Raw genomic sequence first — 20,209 nt, forward strand, 5'->3', positions numbered from 1 at the left:
CATTATATGAAAATACTCACACTACTAATGTGTGCTTTGTTGACACTGACTAACATAATAACTTTCTGGAAGTCTGAAATAAAAGTGTTCTTCGATAGCTTATATACATTTTCTATTTATAATTTATGGTTTTATATTTTAACAATAAAATTAACTGCCAAATCTTCTGTAAATAAGACTCAAAGATATTTTGTAGTCTTTCTAATGCTATTTAAGTTAATGATTTCTTGTTATTCAAATGAAAGTCCACTGAATAATACTAAGTCCACTTTAATAAATTAGTATAAAGCACAAAATAAAAGTGATTAGTGCACAGGCTAAAACACATGCCAACTTTCCTATTCTCCATTTTAAGATCACTCAGTCTTTAACCCATTACAGCCTTTCAAAATTTGATTTTCAATCAGTACATATATTTTCTAATACAATATTTTAGTTTTTGATACATGTATTATATTACTGTAAAAATGTATCTTTTAATCAGACTTTTAAAAACATATATACTTTTATGGATTTCCTTACTACTTGCTACTTTACCTTTCATTATTCCAGGAACAATGTTTTGAAAAGTGTAGAAAATCTTATAAAAATATTTTATCTTAAGACAACTTGGTAAGCTTTAAAGAAATTAAGAGTGAGAACTTTAGATTCTTCAATGCAAAATGAGAACCAATACCCACTCTCCACCTCATGCTTTCTGACTGCACCAGGATTCTTGTCATTATAAAAACCATTTACTACTTTCTTAAGACCAGGTATCATAGAGCACAGGCCCTGACATCCCACAGCTGCAAAGATGGATAACCAAAGAGTGATCTACTCTGAAATGAATCTTCCCCAAAACCCAAAGAAGCAGCAAAGAAAGTCTAAAATCTCCTTTTCAGAATGTGAACAAGAAATGACCTATGTGGAATTGCACCTTCAAAATGAAGCTCAGGATTTTCAAGAGGATGGCAAAGTTTCCCACTGCAAAGGTGAAGAACTCAATAGCTCCTCAATGCAACTGTTCCAGGATGGGCAGTTGTGGTGCAGGGGTGTGGGAAAGACCGGGGAATGCTTATATAGTTTTATTCCTAAAGATCAGAGTTCTGAGTTGACATATACAATTTTAATATGAAATGAGCAGACAAATTTTACTCATGCTATTGAAATCTGTAGTCTTTTCCCAACAACTCATGGAGCACTACATTTACTGAGAATGCAGTGCTATATTCTGAGAGAAAGATTCCTGTGGTAGGTGTGGGTTTGGTGATCCCCTGTGTATCTGGGGTCTCTGGGGTCTCTTGTACGTATTCTAACAAACTGCCTCCATCTCTCCTTTCTCAGTGTTTCCGTTTCTCTCCCTGCAGCTTTACCATTCCCTCCAGAGAAGCTCATGGCTGGAATCCTGGGAATCATCTCTCTTGTCTTGCTATTCACTGTGGTAACCAGACTTGTCATTCCCTGTAAGTATGTTTTGTTTTGCAAGAATTGTTGAAAGTACCTCTAAACACTTCATAAGATCAAGCCATAGAATTCTCATTTTAAAGCATGTTTTAGACTAAATGAGAAATGAGTATTCAGAATTTTTCAAAAGTATAACTAAAAGAATAATTGTAAAAAGTCTTTGCTTTCAAATATATGTATATATTAAAATTTCATAGGGGTGCCTGGGGCTCAGTGGTTGGAGTGCCAACCATTTGCTTCGTGGCTGGTCGGCTGGAATCCACCTGGGCCTGCTAACCAATAAACAAAACAAACAAACAAACAAACAAAACCAGCCAAATGTTTTGGCAGATGCCTGTAAGTTTCAGCTACTAGGGAGGCTGAGGCAAGAGGATCACTTGAGCCCAAGAGTTGGAGGTTGCTATGAGCTATCACACCACAACACTCTTCTAAGGGTGACAGGGTGCGATTCTGTCTCAATGAAAAAGAAAAAAAATTCATAACATAGACATATTTTAGGAAGAGTGAAAAGCTTACCAACATATAAAAATTAATTTTTGTTAGTGGTTACAACAAATAATTCCTGCATTACAATATATGCAGTACACAAAAGTGGTGAAGTATGGTTTTGTAGGCTCTGAAAAGATATTTTTCCTTCAAATCTTCTTTACTTTATTTTTTCTAGCTAAAATCAGTTTTACCACAGATAATTCTAAGTGATACAGCATATTTCAAAGACCATAATTATTGTGACATTTTTAGATACTAATTTTTAATAAGGATTACTTAAATTTTTCTAGCTACGATAGCACAGACGCAGAGCAATTCTTCGCAGAACATAGGAACTCAGAAAGGTACCGATATTAATAATTTTATATTTTGTTTTGATCTTTGGCTGTGCAAAAATGATCATAGATATTTTTTAAGGGTAACAAAATATTGAACAATAAATTTCCAGAGATAAAAGTAATAGGGGGGTATTCTCTTATCTTCAATAATAAGTATAAATACTCATTTGAAATCACTGCACCCTCTTTCTGCTATTTGACTCAAATTTATACTGCTACCATTTGGAAACAGTTAAATCATTTTGATTTTCCAAGAAAAGTAGTTTTTTCGGTGATTTTTCAGACATTTGGAGGGTGAATTTTTGTTTGATGTGTTTCTTTATATGACAGTATGATTAGGAGATGAGAAGTTGATACTTTTCTGTGCATACGTATGAGTGCTTTTCTTTAAAATATTTATGCCTATGAGGATGTAAAGACATGTACACACAGTTTTATACCTTTGAAAATGTATAAACTAATAATCATCTTAAAAATTGATATTGTGGAGATAGTAATTCATAATTTTTCCTTAGCATATCAATGTGGTCATTGTCCAGAAGAGTGGTTCACATATTCCACTAATTGTTACTACGTTGGTAAGGAATGCAAAACTTGGAATGAAAGTTTGACGGCCTGTGTTTCTAAGAACTCCACTCTGCTTTACATAGATAGTGAAGAAGAAAGGGTAAGATGTTAAAAGTTTCAAACATTTTAGTAGAAGCTTATTTCAGTCAATATTGTATTTGTAGAATTCATCAGATTCTTGTACATATTTTAGGTTAATTATTTACAGGTCTATACATTATTCTGTCATGTGACTTCACCAGGCACTGTTTGTTTCTACTTATAATCTAATGTATTTTTAAGTATTACCAATTGTTGTTGCTCATGGAAAACGATGCTTCTATAAATGCTTTTATTCTAAATTAAATTTTGCAATTTAGTTGCACAATGTATAAACACATTGTGAATGTGCAAGTTTATCACAGAGTGGACTCCTATAATACATATCAGATAGCAAAATAAGAGTTTCTAGCCCCAGTAGCCCTGCTCTTGTGAATGATCTCATCACTTCTCCTCCCTCCTTCTCAAACCACTGTCCTGAATTTTGATATTACAAACTTTACCAGTTTTGAATTTTAATAAGTGACAATATGCACTTTCACAGCTGTTTCCTTTTATCCTTTGTGATATTTGTGGACGTCACCCCTATTAATTCAGTGAGCTATAGTTCTTAACTTTAGTTAACTAGAGTATTATCCACATGCCCTCAAGAACATAGGGGCTTCCTAGATGGAGTAGAAGCCAGTATTTTTGGCTTCTATGTCTCTTATTTCCTTAATGGGGGCCCTTTCAATTCCTTTCAAAATGATAACTCTGAGAAACACAGAGTTTATATTAGCATCAGGAGAAATGTATGTATTGGAAATTTATTTAAATTCATGCTATATTTGTTTTGCCAACATGAGTTCCTATTAAATTACGTGGATCATAATTTTCAAAACTAAAAATAAGAAGAAGAATGAAATTACTAAGTATTGTTTAAGAGTTCATTTTAAGCCAAAATTATGAAGTGGTTTTCAACTTTAATATTGCTTAAAATATTAATTTTGTTTTGACAATTATAGATCTAATGAAAGAACATGGTACTTGCACTTTTAAACATTTGTAAAATCTTCAATAATTATTTAAATATAGAATATTTATGTTCTTGTAGAAATTTCTGGATTCCCTGTCACTTTAGTCATGGGTTGGAATCTTTCGTCAGAGCAGTGGTCATCCATGGGTGTCAATAAATGGCTCAACTTTCAAACTTAAGTAAGTTATTTTCAATGGTGCTATCTAGTTGAAAAACAATAAAATGGAGAACAACAGGAGACAAATATAAGTAAGTTTAAGTTGAAGTATAGGCATTTAGAAGATGTTGAAATTTCGGGAAATGTTGATGTAAATATTAAAAATTGAACCACAGTAGACTCCCCTTGTCAATGGATTCACTTTCTGTAGTTTGAGGTAAACGTAGTCCAACCCTGGTCAGAATATTTTGAAATGAAAATCTGAGAAAAAAACATTTTATGAGCTCAGTGTTCTGAGTGAGTAGCAGGATGAAATTTCACATCGGTCCTCTCTGTCTTGCCTGGGACCTGAACCATCTGTTTGACCAGCAGATCTGCACTCTAGAGATGACCCATGTATCAATCACATAGAAGCCCTCTGGGGAGCAGACCAGTTGTAATAATAGTGCAGTGCTCACATTCAAGCATCTCCTATTTTACTTAATAATCACCCAAAGGCAAGGGGCAGTGATGCTGGCCTGTTGTTGTACTTACTGTTTTGTTCTATTAGTTATTGTTTTTAATCATTTTTTGTACCTAATTTCTAATAAAACATTATCACAGGTGTGTTTATGTATAGAATAAACACAGTATATAGTTGAGTTCAGTAGAATAGGTGGTTTTGGGTATTTACTGGTGGTCTTGAAGCACATCCCTTATAGATATGGAGGATTATTGTGTTATTTTCATAATAGCAATTGCATTGAAACTTACTAGCATTGCATTAGAACTTCATTAATTGTATTCATGAATTTCTTTTCTTAAATTACATGGAAATTGCTTTCGTTTAATGGATTGTCCCCATAAAATATGACAGAAATATGTATTTTTGCATTGCATGAAACTCATTAATTGTATTCATAAATTTTTTTTCTTAAATTACATGGGAAATGCTCTCATTTCATGGGCTGTCCCCATAAAATATGATAGAAATATGCATTTTTCTTTATTGCAGCATCGAAGAAACAGAACTTGGTGAACGTAATTGTGCTTTCCTACTCTACAGACTTCAATCAGATGTATGTGGATCTTCAAGAATTTACATCTGTAAGCACAAACTTTAGAAGGAAAGCACCTGAGTTTGAATTCAGCTATGCAATTTTATATTTTCTGAAATGGAAATGATATTTTTATTGAATAAGTCAAAATGAATTGTTATTTGTTTATAAATAAAAATATTAACAAATATATTTGTAGTATAATACACACATCACAAAGAACAGGATATCATTTCTTTTGTGTCTGGCTCTTTTTTGCAGAGTATTGTGTTTGTGACATGTCACCTTTTTAAAGTTCTATGTTATGTGCAGATTCTTTATATAAAATGTTAAGAAGAGGCAAACGCATAGAGATAGTGGAATAGTGGTTGCCAAAGGCTAAGGGGAGATTGGAATAGGACGTGACCACAAATCGCTACATTTTTTTTCATTTTGGGGTGATGAGAATATTGTAACCTTCAGAGCTGATTTTTGTAGTAAAACTGCAAATATGCTAAAAGTTTACTTATTTTTATCCTTAAATGGATGGAAAGTATACAATCTACATGACATCTCCATAAAAAATATTTGAAAATAACTCTCCTGGGATTATGTTTGGAACTGTCCTACTTAAATATTCTTCCTCTTTATGAAGTTGACATTTCCAAGCAATATTGTGCTATGTCTGTCAATCTATTAGGTTTTCTTTAATTTCTCTCTGTCATATTTTGTATTTTTGATATTGAAGTAATAAGTAATATAGAAATACAGATATTTCACATTTATGCTTTTGTAAATAGCATCTTTATTTTAAATTTTCTTTAATTATTTTGTTGCTGTAAATAAAAATAAGGTTGAGGTTTGCATGTTGATCTTCTATCCAGTTATTTCATTCATTTTGTGTATTAAATCCTATAATTCAAGTAGAGAGTTATCTGGGTTTCTTTTGTAAACTACTATTTTATCTGTAATAATCACACTTTTTTTCCCCAGGTGCCATAATTTTTTTAAAATTTATTTTCAATAATGAAGAGAATGTATAACAATGGTTCTATGTATGTGATATGTATTATTTCTTGGTTTTGATGAAAAAATTCAACATTTCCATCATATTTAAGAAGTTTTTTATCATAACTCTCTCATATTTCAGTAATTTTATAATCTAATTTTTCTAATATCTTTTGCTTCGACTAAATGCTGCACTTTTACTGTTTTTGCAGCATTTGAAACTATATATTTTCTCTGTATAATGTGTATAAGTTATATTACTTTTAAATGTTAAATCAGTCTGTGTTTCTGAGATAAACTTATCCCGGTTTGTCTGTATTAGCTCTTTAAAAATATCAGAGCATATATTATATTAGAGGTGAGATTTATTTCTTCATCCATGTTCACAGGCAGATTGTATTATGCTTTTATTCATTGCTATGTGCTTGAACATTCTTGCTATCAAGACTACACTGGGAAGCATTTCTTTTTGAATACCACGGAAGCCTTTGTATAAGAGTTTTATTTTGAAATATTATTATTCACTAGTGAGTGAGGTGATCTGACTTTGTAGAATATATTTGGAGGAATGTTTATACAACAAACTCAATTTATTTAGTTCATGTAGATTTACTCAGGTATCTGTTATCTTAACTATAATTTGGTCAATTTTTCTATTTTAGGAATGTTTTATTTCAAATGGATATTAAATTATATTTATAAATGGATATTACTTCTTTTTCATCTGTAATATCCAAAAGATATTCCCACAAACAATCTAGAAATAAAACATTTGTGTCTTATCAGGTACTTTCTTAAACAATGTTTTTATCAATTTTTTTTACACCTTTTCAATGAAAATGTCATTGGCTTTATTGATCCTACCTAATTGTGTCTCTATTTTATTTATTCATATAACTGAAATGGCTACTATGCATTGTTTTAATTTCTTTGCCTCTTATTTTCTTTAGTAATATATGACAATTAAAATCATGTCGATTTTTTAATTTTTGGTTACAGACTTCTATTTAAATAAACTGTAATAAAGAGTATTTATTGTGAAGCTTAAAATGGTCTATATGTTTCTTCTAATGTTGTGGTCTGATAGAGGAACTGGTTTTAAGTGTTATTTATTTTTCATTAATTATTATTGAAAGTGACAGTCTATATCACACATGTCCGCTGGCCAAACAGCTAGTGGCAGTGTATTTGGAATGTAGTACTGTATTTGATATTAACTTGCTTGGAATTATGAAGTTATAGAATATCCTTGGGAAATTTTCCATGAAAACTTAAAAATGTGAATATTCTGTATTAGTGTATTGTGTTTGTGCACATGCATGCTTATAATGATTGTCTAGTTTAAATCTTTCTATAAAAAAGGATCACATGAGTCCAGAATTTTGAGGTTATAGAGAACTGTCCTCATGACACTGTACTCTAGCCTGGGTAACAGAGCAAGACCAGCTGGGAAAAAAAGAAAGAGAGAGAGAGAGAGATAAAAGAAAAGAGAAAAGAATAGAAAGAAAAGAGCTAATCAAAATCCCTGCATCTGGGGGAATTGTGGGACAATGGCTGACTAGAAGCTGCTTTTGCCAGAGGCTAATGCCCAAAAGGAGAGATGTTGGACTTAAGTGGATAGAAGCTGAATGTGAGGAGCTCCACACTGATAGGTCTATGTGTGGTACACATCACCCAGGCTGACTCAAGCAGCAGAAAAAAGAAAGTGCAAAAAAAACAACAGGTATGAGCTGAAATCTCAGATGAAGAGAGACCCCTCCCCCTAAAAGGGAGCTCCGTTTGGTGGGCAACCAGCCTGCCAAAAAACAGGGTTAAAAAGTCTGCTCACCTTATCTCACAGGAGTGCAATTACTAAGTCTCAGTCCTTCATTATTAAGGTCCCACCAGTGAGCATGAGCCCCATTCTGTCTGGCACAAAAGACCAAATATTTATCCTGCAATCCGGAGCACCCAGATCACCCTCCCCCTCTCCCACCAGTTGCCAGAAGGATTGCCTCCTGTAGGGTCTGAAATGTTTGGCAAGCTCACTGGGAACCTCTGGAAGTCTACCAGTCACTGAGCTGCAGCATGAGAGCAGTAGCATGGCAGTACAAACTTTGGCAGAGGAGTGGGTAAGCTACCCATTTCCAGCTCCTCCGGAATTCTCATGCAGATCTGTTCTCTGCCCTCTAGGACAACTTCTGAGCTCCATTGGGTGGGCAGAGCCAGTGCTTAAATGACTTTGACTTTTGACTGAACTTTGTACCTGCCACCAGGCACAGCTCTCTGAGCTTGATTAGATGGGCAGGCCATTGTCTAAGTGACTTTGGACTGGACTTTGGACCACCAGACAAGGCACTGAAGAGCGCATGTGGGAATAGTTAAGGGAAGAGTCATATCTTGATGTGCTTGCATTACTATTAATAATGATGTTATAATTTTGAAACCAAAATTCAAATATAAATTGTTAATAGACCAATTCTTCATAACAATCAATAGGAGGGTAACCACCAAAGAAAACCTACTTAGAAATTAGAGAACAAAGTCTAGCTTCCATAATGGGATAGGCATAAAATTCAGCTCTGGACTTCTGAAAAACAGTATGAATAAAACCCTGCCACATCTATCAATTCTCTCAATTAATGTGAATGATTTGAACTCTCCTTTGAAGGGGTATAGGCTGTCAACTGGATACAAAAACTCAGGCCAGATATCTTTTGCCTACAAGAAATTCTCCTTACCTCAAAGTTAAAACAATACTCAGGGTGAAGAGATGAGCAACATATTCCAGGCAAATGGAAAGCAGAAAAAAGCTGGTGTGCAATCTTGTATGCAGATACAATTGGATTTAAACCAACAAAAATAACGAAAGACAAAGATGGACATTACATACTGGTTAAGGGAAACACACACTGTGAAGAGATTTCAACAGTTAACTTCTATGCACCCTATTTTAATGCTCCTTGATGTATAAAATAAACCCTAACTGATCTTAAAAATATGATATCTTCCCCCACTATAATACTTGGAGATTTTGACACCCTATTGGCAGGACTGGACAAATGCTCCAGGCAGAAACTAAATAAATAAATAATGGCTATAAATAAAACCTTAGAACAAAAGGAGTTAATAGACATTTATAGAACACTTTATCCTAACAAAACTGAATATACATTCTTCTCATCAGCCCACAGATCATGCTCCAAAATTGATCACATCTTAGGTCACAAGGCTAACCTAAACTAAATTAAAAGAACATAAATTATCCCCTGTATCTCCTCAGAACATCATGGAATAAAAGTTGAACTCAACAGCAACAGAAATCTTCATACTCAAATAAAATCATGGAAACTGAATAACCTTATGCTGAATGATAGCTGGGTCATAGATGGCATCAAAAAAGAGATCATTAGATTTCTGGAACAAAATAATAATGAAGCCACAAACTATCAAAACCTGTGGGATACTTCAAAGGCAGTCCTTAGAGGGAAATTTATAGCATTAGATGTCTTCATGAAAAAAAAAAAAAAAAAAAAAAAAAAACAGAAAGAGAGGGCAGCACCTGTGCCTCAAGGAGTAGGACACCAGCCCAATATACTGGGGGTGGAAGGTTCAAGCCTGGCCCTGACCAAAACTGGAAAAAGAAGGAAAGAGATAAAGAAATAAAGCAATAAAGAAATAAAGAAAGAAAGAAAACAGAAAGAGAACAAGTCAGCAACCTAATGGGCCATCTCAAGCAACTAGAAAAGGAAGAATGATCTAACCAATTTAGAAATCTTGAGTAGGCCAATATCAAGTACTGAATAGCATCAATTATACAAAATCTCCCCAAAAACAAATCCCCTGGACTAGATGGTTTCACACCAGAATTCTATCAAACCTTCAAAGAAGAACCAGTACTTATAATGCATAAACTTTTCCAAAAGACACAGAAAGAAGGAATCCTCCTCAACACATTCTATGAAGCAAATATTACCCTGATCCCTAAATCAGGAAAGGACCCAACAAAAAAGAAAACTTTAGACCAATATCATTAATGAATATTGATGTAAAAATATGAAAGAAGATATTAGCAAACAATACAACAACACATTCAAATTGATAAAAACCCATGATCAAGTTGGAGGGAGACAAGATGGCGGACTGAACCCAGCTTTCAACAGAGGCTCCCGTCCAGAAGGAGAGTTAAGGGACAGGAATTTAGTAAGTATCCTGGTGGACTTGAGCCTCACCAAGAGAGAAGGTTGAAGAACGCACATCAACACCGCTGAGGCAAGCTGTGATCACAAGGATGCAAACAAAAGGTACAAAATCCACCACCAAGCGGACGGGAGTCCCGCTCCCCCATGAGACCGGCTCAAGAGCCCCACAATTGAACAAGCGGGCAGAAATTAAAGGCCCTCCCACTACACTCCAGGGAGAGACCTTCTAAAAACTGGACCTACCTCCCCTACTGGGGTGCCGTGGCGTTCTCCTGCCGGGCATAAAACTGAATAAAACTTTGGGACTCCTTTGCCGGCAACCCTGAATCCCCGGTGCTCCCCTCCCGCCCACTGAGGTCTGGAGGCCTGTCCCCCAGGAGTTCGGATCCTAGGGTGATTTCTCAAGGGGAGTGGACAGTCCCCAAGTTGCGACTGGTCAGCATTGACTCTGAGGCGCGCGAGTGAGGAGAGGGCACCGGGCTGAGGGGGAGTCACACCTCGGCATTTCCCTACGGTGCAGTGCAGCAACCCTCCCCGGGCAACATTACGGGGCACAAGACTGAATAAGACTCTAGCTTCCCCGCTGAGAGCTGAGAGCCCCTACTCTCACTCGGGGTCTGAGGGCCTATCCCCCCGGAGTTTGGATCCTTGGGTGATTTCTCAAGGGGAGTGCACAGTGCCTGAGCTGCGTCAGGTCAGCGCTGACTCTGGGACACGTGAGCGAGGAGAGGGCACTCTGCTGAGGGGAAATCAAGCCTTGGCGGCACTTCCCTGCGGTGCAGTGCAGGAGCCCTCCCCGGCCGTAGTGTTGCGTAAAACTGAATGAAACTCTAGCTTCCCCCCCACACTCCCAATCGGGGTCTGGGGGCCCATCCCCCAAGAGTTCTGATTCTTGGGGGATCTCTTGAGGGGTGTGGACCCAGCACAAACTGCGGCCGCTCAGTGCTGACTCTGGGGCGCGGGACAGAGGAAAAAAGGGTCCCTGAGTGCCCACACCAGAGCAGCAGTTCCCTGGAGGTAGATCAACAGCCGTTTTTTCTTTAGCAGCAGAACGCTCACTTCTGGATATTCTGAGGCTACACCCCCTGTCTCCCTGGGCAACCAGAGGAGGCCACCGGTGAGCGGGGGATTTCCTGACACTGCTCACAAACCTGGGAAGCTTCCAGGGCGGGGCCGACCCAGAGAGGTGTTCGGACGCAAATCTCCAGCAGCAAAGACGTTTGAACTCAAAACAGCCCGTCTTCTGTAGGCGATTTCGACAGGAACAGAGACAGAACCCCGCAAAGTTGTCTATTCTGTTCTGTTCTGTTAGCAGCATCCATCAGGGACGGGGCTAAGCCTGAGTGAACACCTCCTTCCCATCACCTGCATCAAACACTCAAAGATGTCAGGCCCCATCTCCTCCTGCTAGATAGCGGCAGTCTGCAGGGGCCTGGCAGACTTCCTTGCGATTCAGGCAGGTGCAAACCCCCTGGAGTGTCTGTTCACTGCAGGCAACTGGGTTAGCCATCTGCAGAGATACCAGTGACTGGGTCTGATGGAGGGGCAAAGTGGGGAAGGAGACGTCAACCTTCCTAGACTGCTCTGTTTCCTGGGTGGCTCCTCCTGACTCCACGCTGCACTGGGGTGAGCCGTGTCAGAGGAGTCACCAGGCCCCTGTGATCCAGTTCCCAGAGACCTCTTGAACTCTCCCACCCGAGACAAGTTCCGATTGAGACAGTTGATTTGGACCTTTTGAAGTGGGCTAATAGACTGAGGACTTTTCAGGCGGTGCCGTGGGTGTGCGATTGTAGGAAGGTTTGATTCTCCTTTTCCAACTGGGGCCAGAGGTGGGCAGGCGGGGTGACTTAATTGCTGATTTTTCCACACAGCTGAGACTTCAAGCCAGAGTAGAAGTTGCAATAGGATCGAACAGAAACCAGCTAAAAGCAAGACAGAACCACTTTGCTCCACCACACCAGACAGGGCCTCAGTTTCTCAGGCCACAACACTCTACGGGCCCTCGATAAAACCCCAGGGGAAAAACCAAAGGGAGTAAAATAACCATGGGGCGGAATCAGCGGAAAAACTCTGGTAACATGAATAACCAGAATAGATCAACCCCCCCAAGAAAAGATATGGCAGATGTGATTGAAGATCCCATTCATAAACAACTGGCTGAGATGTCAGAAATCGAATTCAGAATTTGGATTGCAGACAAGATTAATAAAATGGAATTAGGAATTCGAGGAGAAATTCAAAAATTGTCTCAAGAATTTAACGAATTTAAAGACAAAACCACCAAAGACTTAGACACACTGAAGCAAGAACTTACAGCCCTCAAAGATATGAAAAATACAGTAGAATCCCTCAGTAACAGAATGGAGCAAGCAGAAGAAAGGATTTCTGACATTGAAGATAAAGTCTTCGAACGCTCCCAATCTCTCAAAGAGGAAGAGAAATGGAGAGCAAAAATGGATCACTCACTCAGAGAACTCTCAGATAATTCGAAAAAAAGCAACATAAGAATTATAGGAATTTCTGAGAATGATGAAGTCGCCTCCAAGGGCACAGAGGCCCTTCTGCATGAAATTATGAAAGAAAATTTTCCAGACATGCCTAGAGAATCTGAAATTCAGATAGCAGAAAGCTTCAGAACCCCAGCACGATTCAACCCCAATAAGTCATCCCCCAGACATATCATATTTAGCTTCACTAAAGTTAACATGAAAGAGAAGATTCTCAAAGCAGCCCGGCGAAAGAAAACTATAATGTACAAAGGTAAGAATATTAGAATAACTGCAGATCTCTCTGCTGAAACTTTTCAAGCCAGAAGAGGCTGGTCATCAACTTTTAATCTCCTAAAGCAAAAAAACTTTCAACCCAGGATCTTGTATCCAGCTAAACTGAGTTTCATCTATGATGGAGAAATTAAATACTTCAATGACATTCATATGTTGAAAAAATTTGCCATAAGTAAACCAGCTCTTCAGGATGTTCTCAGACCTATCCTCCACAATGACCAACCCAATCCTATACCACAAAAGTAAACTCACTCAGAAACTTTGGTCAAACTCCAACTTCCACATTGGCGAAAGGATTAAAAAAGTCCATTGGACCTTTGAAAAACTCGATACCCAAAATTCCACCAGAATTATCAATACTCTCCATCAATGTGAATGGCTTAAACTGTCCTCTAAAGAGGCATAGGTTAGCTGACTGGATACAAAAACTCAAGCCAGATATTTGTTGCATACAAGAGTCACATCTCAACTTAAAAGACAAATACAGACTCAGGGTGAAAGGATGGTCATCCATATTTCAGGCAAATGGTAATCAGAAAAAAGCAGGTGTTGCAATTTTATTTGCAGATACAGTAGGCTTTAAACCATCAAAAGTTAGGAAGGACAAGAATGGTCACTTCATATTTGTTAAGGGTAATACTCAATATGATGAGATCTCAATTATTAATATCTATGCACCCAACCAGAATGCACCTCAATTTATAAGAGAAACTCTAACAGACATGAGTAACTTGATTTCCTCCAGCTCCATAATCGTCGGAGATTTCAACACTGCCTTGGCAGTGTTGGATCGATCCTCCAGAAAGAAGCTGAGCAAAGAAATCTTAGATTTAAACCTAACCATCCAATATTTAGATTTAGCAGACATCTACAGAACATTTCATCCCAACAAAACTAAATACACATACTTCTCATCAGCCCATGGAACTTACTCCAAAATTGACCACATTTTAGGTCACAAGTCTAACCTCAGTAAATTTAAAGGAATAGAAATTATTCCATGCATCTTCTCGGACCATCATGGAATAAAACTTGAATTGAGTAACAACAGGAATCTGCATACCCATACAAAAACATGGAAGTTAAATAACCTTATGCTGAATGATAGCTGGGTCAGAGATGAGATTAAGAAAGAAATCGCCAATTTTTTGGAACAAAACGACAATGAAGACACAAACTATCAGGACCTCTGGGACACTGCAAAGGCAGTTCTAAGAGGGAAATTTATAGCACTGCAAGCCTTCCTCAAGAGAACGGAAAGAGAGGAAGTTAACAACTTAATGGGACATCTCACGCAACTGGAAAAGGAAGAACATTCCAACCCCAAACCCAGTAGAAGAAAAGAAATAACCAAAATTAGAGCAGAATTAAATGAAATTGAAAACAAAAGAATAATACAACAGATCAATAAATCAAAAAGCTGGTTTTTTGAAAAGGTCAATAAAATAGATAAACCTCTGGCCAACCTAATCAGGAAAAAAAGAGTAAAATCTCTAATATCATCAATCAGAAACAACAGAACGAAATAACCACAGACTCATCAGAAATCCAAAAAATCCTTAATGAATATTACAAGAAACTTTATTCTCAGAAATATGAAAATCTGAAGGAAATAGACCGATACTTGGAAGCATGCCACCTTCCAAGACTTAACCAGAATCAAGTGGAAATGTTGAACAGACCCATATCAAGTTCAGAAATAGCATCAACTATACAAAACCTCCCTTAAAAGAAAAGCCCAGGACCAGATGGTTTCACGTCAGAATTCTACCAAACCTTTAAAGAGGAATTAGTACCTATATTACTCAACCTGTTCCAAAATGTAGAAAAAGAAGGAAGACTACCCAACACGTTCTATGAAGCAAACATCACCCTGATCCCCAAACCAGGAAAAGACCCAACAAGAAAAGAAAATTATAGACCAATATCACTAATGAATATAGATGCAAAAATATTCAACAAGATCCTAACAAACAGAATCCAGCAACACATCAAACAAATTATACATCATGACCAAGTTGGTTTTATCCCAGGGTCTCAAGGCTGGTTCAATATACATAAATCTATAAATGTAATTCAGCACATAAACAAATTAAAAAACAAAGACCATATGATTCCCTCAATTGATGCAGAAAAACCTTTGATAATATCCAGCTTCCCTTCATGATCAGAACACTCCAGAAAATTGGTCTAGAAGGGACTTTTCTTAAACTGATACAGGCTATCTACAGCAAACCCACAGCCAATATCATATTGAATGGAGTTAAATTGGAATCATTTCCACTCAGATCAGGAACCAGACAAGGCTGCCCATTGTCTCCATTCTTTTCAACATTGTAATGGAAGTTTTAGCCACCGCAATTAGGGAAGAAAAGGCAATCAAGGGTATCCATATAGGGTCAGAAGAGATCAAACTCTCGCTCTTCGCAGATGATATGATTGTGTATCTGGAAAACACTAGGGACTCTACTACAAAACTCCTAGAAGTGATCAAGGAATACAGCAGCGTCTCAGGTTACAAAATCAACATTCATAAATTGGTAGCCTTTATATACACCAACAACAGTCAAATTGAAAAAGCAGTTAAGGACTCTATCCCATTCACAGTAGTGCCAAAGAAGATGAAATATTTGGGAATTTACCTAACAAAAGACGTGAAAGATCTCTATAAAGAGAACTATGAAACTCTAAGAAAAGAAATAGCTGAAAATGTTAACAAATGGAAAAACATACCATGCTCATGGCTGGGAAGAATCAACATTATCAAAATGTCCATACTACCCAAAGCAATATATAATTTCAATGCACTCCCTATTAAAGCTCCACTGTCATATTTTAAAGATCTTGAAAAAACATTACTTCGTTTTATATGGAATGAGAAAAAACCTTGAATAGCCAAGACATTACTCAGAAATAAAAACAAAACAGGAGGAATCACACTACCAGACCTCAGACTTTACTACAAATCGATAGTGATCAAAACAGCATGGTATTGGCACAAAAACAGAGAAATAGATATCTGGAACAGAATAGAGAACGAAGAGATGAATCCAGCTACTTACCGCTATTTGATTTTTGACAAGCCAATTAAAAACATTCAGTGGGGAAAAGATTCCCTATTTAACAAATGGTGCTGGGTGAACTGGCTGGCAACCTGCAGAAGACTGAAATTGAACCCACACCTTTCACCATTAACTAAGATAGACTCTCATTGGATTAAAGATTTAAACTTAAAACATGAAACTATAAAAATACTAGAGGAGAATGCAGGGAAAACCCTTGAAGAAATTGGTCTGGGTGAGTATTTCATGAGGAGAACCCCCCGGGCAATTGAAGCAGCTTCAAAAATACACTACTGGGACTTGATCAAACTAAAAAGCTTCTGCACAGCTAAGAACACAGTAAGCAGAGCAAGCAGACAGCCCTCAGAATGGGAGAAGATATTTGCAGGGTATATCTCTGACAAAGGTTTAATAACCAGAATCCACAGAGAACTCAAACGCATCAGCAAGAAAAAAACAAGGGATCCCATCGCAGGCTGGGCAAGGGATTTGAAGAGAAACTTCTCTGAAGAAGACAGGCGCAAGGCCTTCAGACATATGAAAAAATGCTCATCATCTTTAATCATCAGAGAAATGCAACTCAAAACTACTTTGAGATATCATCTAACTCCAATGAGACTGGCCTATATCACAAAATCTCAAGACCAGAGATGTTGGCGTGGATGCGGAGAAAAGGGAACACTTCTGCACTGCTGGTGGGAATGCAAATTAATACATTCCTTTTGGAAAGATATATGGAGAACACTCAGAGATCTAAAAATAGATCTGCCATTCAATCCTGTAATTCCTCTGCTGGGCATATACCCAGAAGACCAAAAATCACATCATAACAAAGATATTTGTACCAGAATGTTTATTGCAGCCCAATTCATAATAGCTAAGTCATGGAAAAAGCCCAAGTGCCCATCGATCCACGAATGGATTAATAAATTGTGGTATATGTATACCATGGAATACTATGCAGCCTTAAAGAAAGATGGAGACTTTACCTCTTTCATGTTTACATGGATGGAGCTGGAACATATTCTTCTTAGTAAAGTATCCCAAGAATGGAAGAAAAAGTACCCAATGTACACAGCCCTACTATGAAACTAATTTGGGACTCTCACATGAAAGCTATAACCCAGCTACAACTTAACAATAGGGGGAAGTGGGAAAGGGGGAGGTGGGTAGAGGGAGGGGGATCGGTGGGATCACACCTGTGGTGCATCTTACAGGGGTATTTGCGAAACTTGGTAAATGTAGAATGTAAATGTTTTGGCACAGTAACTGAGATAATGCCGGAAAGGCTATGTTAACCACTGTGATAAAAATGTGTCAAATGGTTTATGAAGCAAGTGTATGATGCCCCATCATCATATCAATGTATACAGTTATGATTTAATAAAAAAAAAAAAGAAAAAAAAAACCCATGATCAAGTAGGTTTTATTCCAGAGACACAGGGTTGGTTCACCACACCCAAATCTATAAATATAATTCACCACATAAATAGAATCAAAAACAAAAAGCATAGGATTCTTTAAATTGATGCAGAAAAGGCTTTGACAATATCCAGCATCCTTTTATGATAAAAACACTCAAGAAAATAGGCCGAGAAGGAACATTCCTTAAGCTGATAGAGGCTATCTATAGGAAACCCACAGCCAATATCATATTGAATGGAGTAAAACTCAAAGCAATTTCACTTTGGAACCAGACAAGGATGCCCACTGTCTCCACTGCTATTTAACGTAGTGTTGCAAGTCCTAGCCTTTGCAATCAGGCAAGAGAAGGAGATCAAAGGAATCCAAATTGGGGCAGAGGAGGTCAAACTCACCCTCTTTGAGGATGACATGATCTTATCCCTGGAAAGCCCCAGGGACTCAAGTACAAAGCTCTTAGAAGTGATCAAGGAATACAGCAGTTTCTCAGGATACAAAATCAATACCCATAAATCAGTAGCCTTCATATATGCCAACAATTGTCAAGCTGAGAATAAATCAAAGACTCTATTCATTTTACAATATCACGAAAGAGATGAAATACCCAGGAATATATCTAACAAAAGACATGAAAGATCTCTATAAAGGGAATTGTAAAACTTTGAGAAAGGAAATAGCAGAAGACATCAACAAATGAAGAACATACCATGCTCATGGCTGGGAAGAATCAACATTGTTAAAATATCCATACTACCCAAAGCAATCCACAGATTTAATTTAATCCCTATCAAAGCACCAATGTCAAACTTTAAAGAACTTTAAAAATAGTACTTCAATTCATAATGGAACCAGAAAAAACCCTGAATACAGTTCTTGGAAATAAAAACAAACCTGGAGTCATCACATTGCCAGACTTTAGGTTACATTACAAGGCTATAGTGATCAAAACAGCACGGTCCGGACACAAAAATAGAGACATAGATCTATGAACTAAGATAGAGAATCTGGAGATAAACCCCAGTCATATATCATCATTGAATCTTTGATAAGCCTAACAAAAATATTCAATGGGGAAAAGAATTCTTATTTAACAAATGGTGCTGGGAGTACTTGTTATCCACATGTAGAAGACTGAAACGAGACCTGCATCTCTGAACATTGACAAAAATTGATTTTCTTTTTTTTTTGTTTTCACATAAGGAAGCATTTATTTGAAGTTTAACATGAAGTCATACAAACAAAATGTATATAAACACAAATCCACATTGAGTCATAACACAGATAGCAAAGGACGAAGTAAAAACAAAGAAAACTAATTGGCAGCTATATACAGCTGGACACACTTGTGTCTTGTACACTAGAAAGTCTTTTACAAAATAATTATCTTAGATCAACAGAAGACCAATCTTTGTTGTTGTCCTGCAAGATGGGTTACATTAGGATTTCCTCCTGTTTTCTCTAATGTCCTCCTTTAGTATGGCTGGTAATTGTTTTGGTGATTGCCACCCCCTCGAGATGCCTTGTCATAGGTGCTCTGTTGTCTGCATATCCCTGTCCATACCCATAGTTCCCATAGTTATACTCAGTATAATCATATCCGCCATAGCCACTATAGTTTTGATCACCACCATAGGCACTATTGTAATTTCCATATGCATGATCATAATAGTTATTAAATCCTTGGTTCCAGTTCTGGCCCTGACCTCGGCCTCTCCCCCTGGTACCACCTCGTCCACTGGACGCAGCACCTCTTCCTCCTTTCTGTTGTTGCTGTTGCTGTCTATACACTTCTTTGGGCTGTGCAACTTTGATTTCACACTTCCCAGAACCAATTTGATGATATCTGCTTTCTAACAATTTCTTTACTGGCTCTTCATCTGTATATGTGATAAAACAAAATCCTCTCCTTTCATTTGTTTTTGTATCCATGGGAAGTTCAATATTTTCAATCTCTCCAAAGGCTCCAAAATATTCTTTAATTTGTTCTTCAGAAGTATCTGGGCTCAATCCTCCCACAAAAACCTTTTTAGGGGGCTCTTTCCCTTTTAAAGCTTTGGCTCTTTTGGGGTCTATCAATTTGCCATCCAGTTTGTGTTCTTTCAGTTCCAAAACCTTATCAACACTAGCAGCATCTTTGAAAAGCACAAATCCAAATCCTCTTGATATTCCAGTGACTGGATCTGTTTTTATTGTGCAGTCTACAACTTCCCCAAATCGAGACAAATATTCAGTCAGATCTTTCTTGCTTGTATCCTAGCTCAAGCCTCCAATAAACATTTTACCGTCATCCTGCTGATTCTTGCTCGCGTTGATCTTGGATCCCTCTGCGAATTCCTCTATGTTGCTGTACTGGGTCATGTCCTCCCTGGTGGCAGAGCTGTGGGCAGCGGGTTGCTGGCGCGCAGTCCGGGTCGCTGCAGCAGCTGCGGGGAGCGTTGTATGGAGCTGGATTTAAAATGGCAGCGGAAGAGCAAAAATTGATTTTCATTGAATAAAATATTTAAATTTAAGGCATGAAATATTAAAAATTCTAGAAGAGAGTACGGGAAAAACACTTGAAGATTTTGGCCCAGGAAAAAACTTTATGAAGAAGACCCTCCTAGCAATTGCAACAACATCAAAAATAAGTAACTTGGAATTGATCAAGCTAAAAAGCTTTTGCACAGGTAAGGGTACCACAAACATA

General features: G+C 37.5%; 1 protein-coding gene and 1 pseudogene across 2 annotated transcripts; one reads left to right on the plus strand and one right to left on the minus strand.

The window, feature by feature from the left end:
* The first annotated feature begins 796 nt into the window (after positions 1–796).
* On the plus strand, positions 797–5,154 carry LOC128561951 (NKG2-A/NKG2-B type II integral membrane protein-like). The gene is given in 6 exon segments (XM_053556606.1): positions 797–974; positions 1,350–1,445; positions 2,226–2,279; positions 2,789–2,940; positions 3,973–4,073; positions 5,046–5,154. Coding segments are annotated over 6 exon segments (690 nt in total).
* Positions 5,155–18,711: 13,557 nt separating this feature from the next.
* LOC128561779 (heterogeneous nuclear ribonucleoprotein D-like) lies at positions 18,712–19,896 on the minus strand (annotated as a pseudogene). Its single transcript, XR_008373335.1, has one exon. The product of XR_008373335.1 is annotated as a heterogeneous nuclear ribonucleoprotein D-like (transcript).
* Positions 19,897–20,209: the final 313 nt, after the last annotated feature.

This window comes from Nycticebus coucang, chromosome 12 (assembly GCF_027406575.1).
Source record: "Nycticebus coucang isolate mNycCou1 chromosome 12, mNycCou1.pri, whole genome shotgun sequence".
In the NCBI taxonomy this organism is placed as follows: Eukaryota; Metazoa; Chordata; class Mammalia; order Primates; family Lorisidae; genus Nycticebus; species Nycticebus coucang.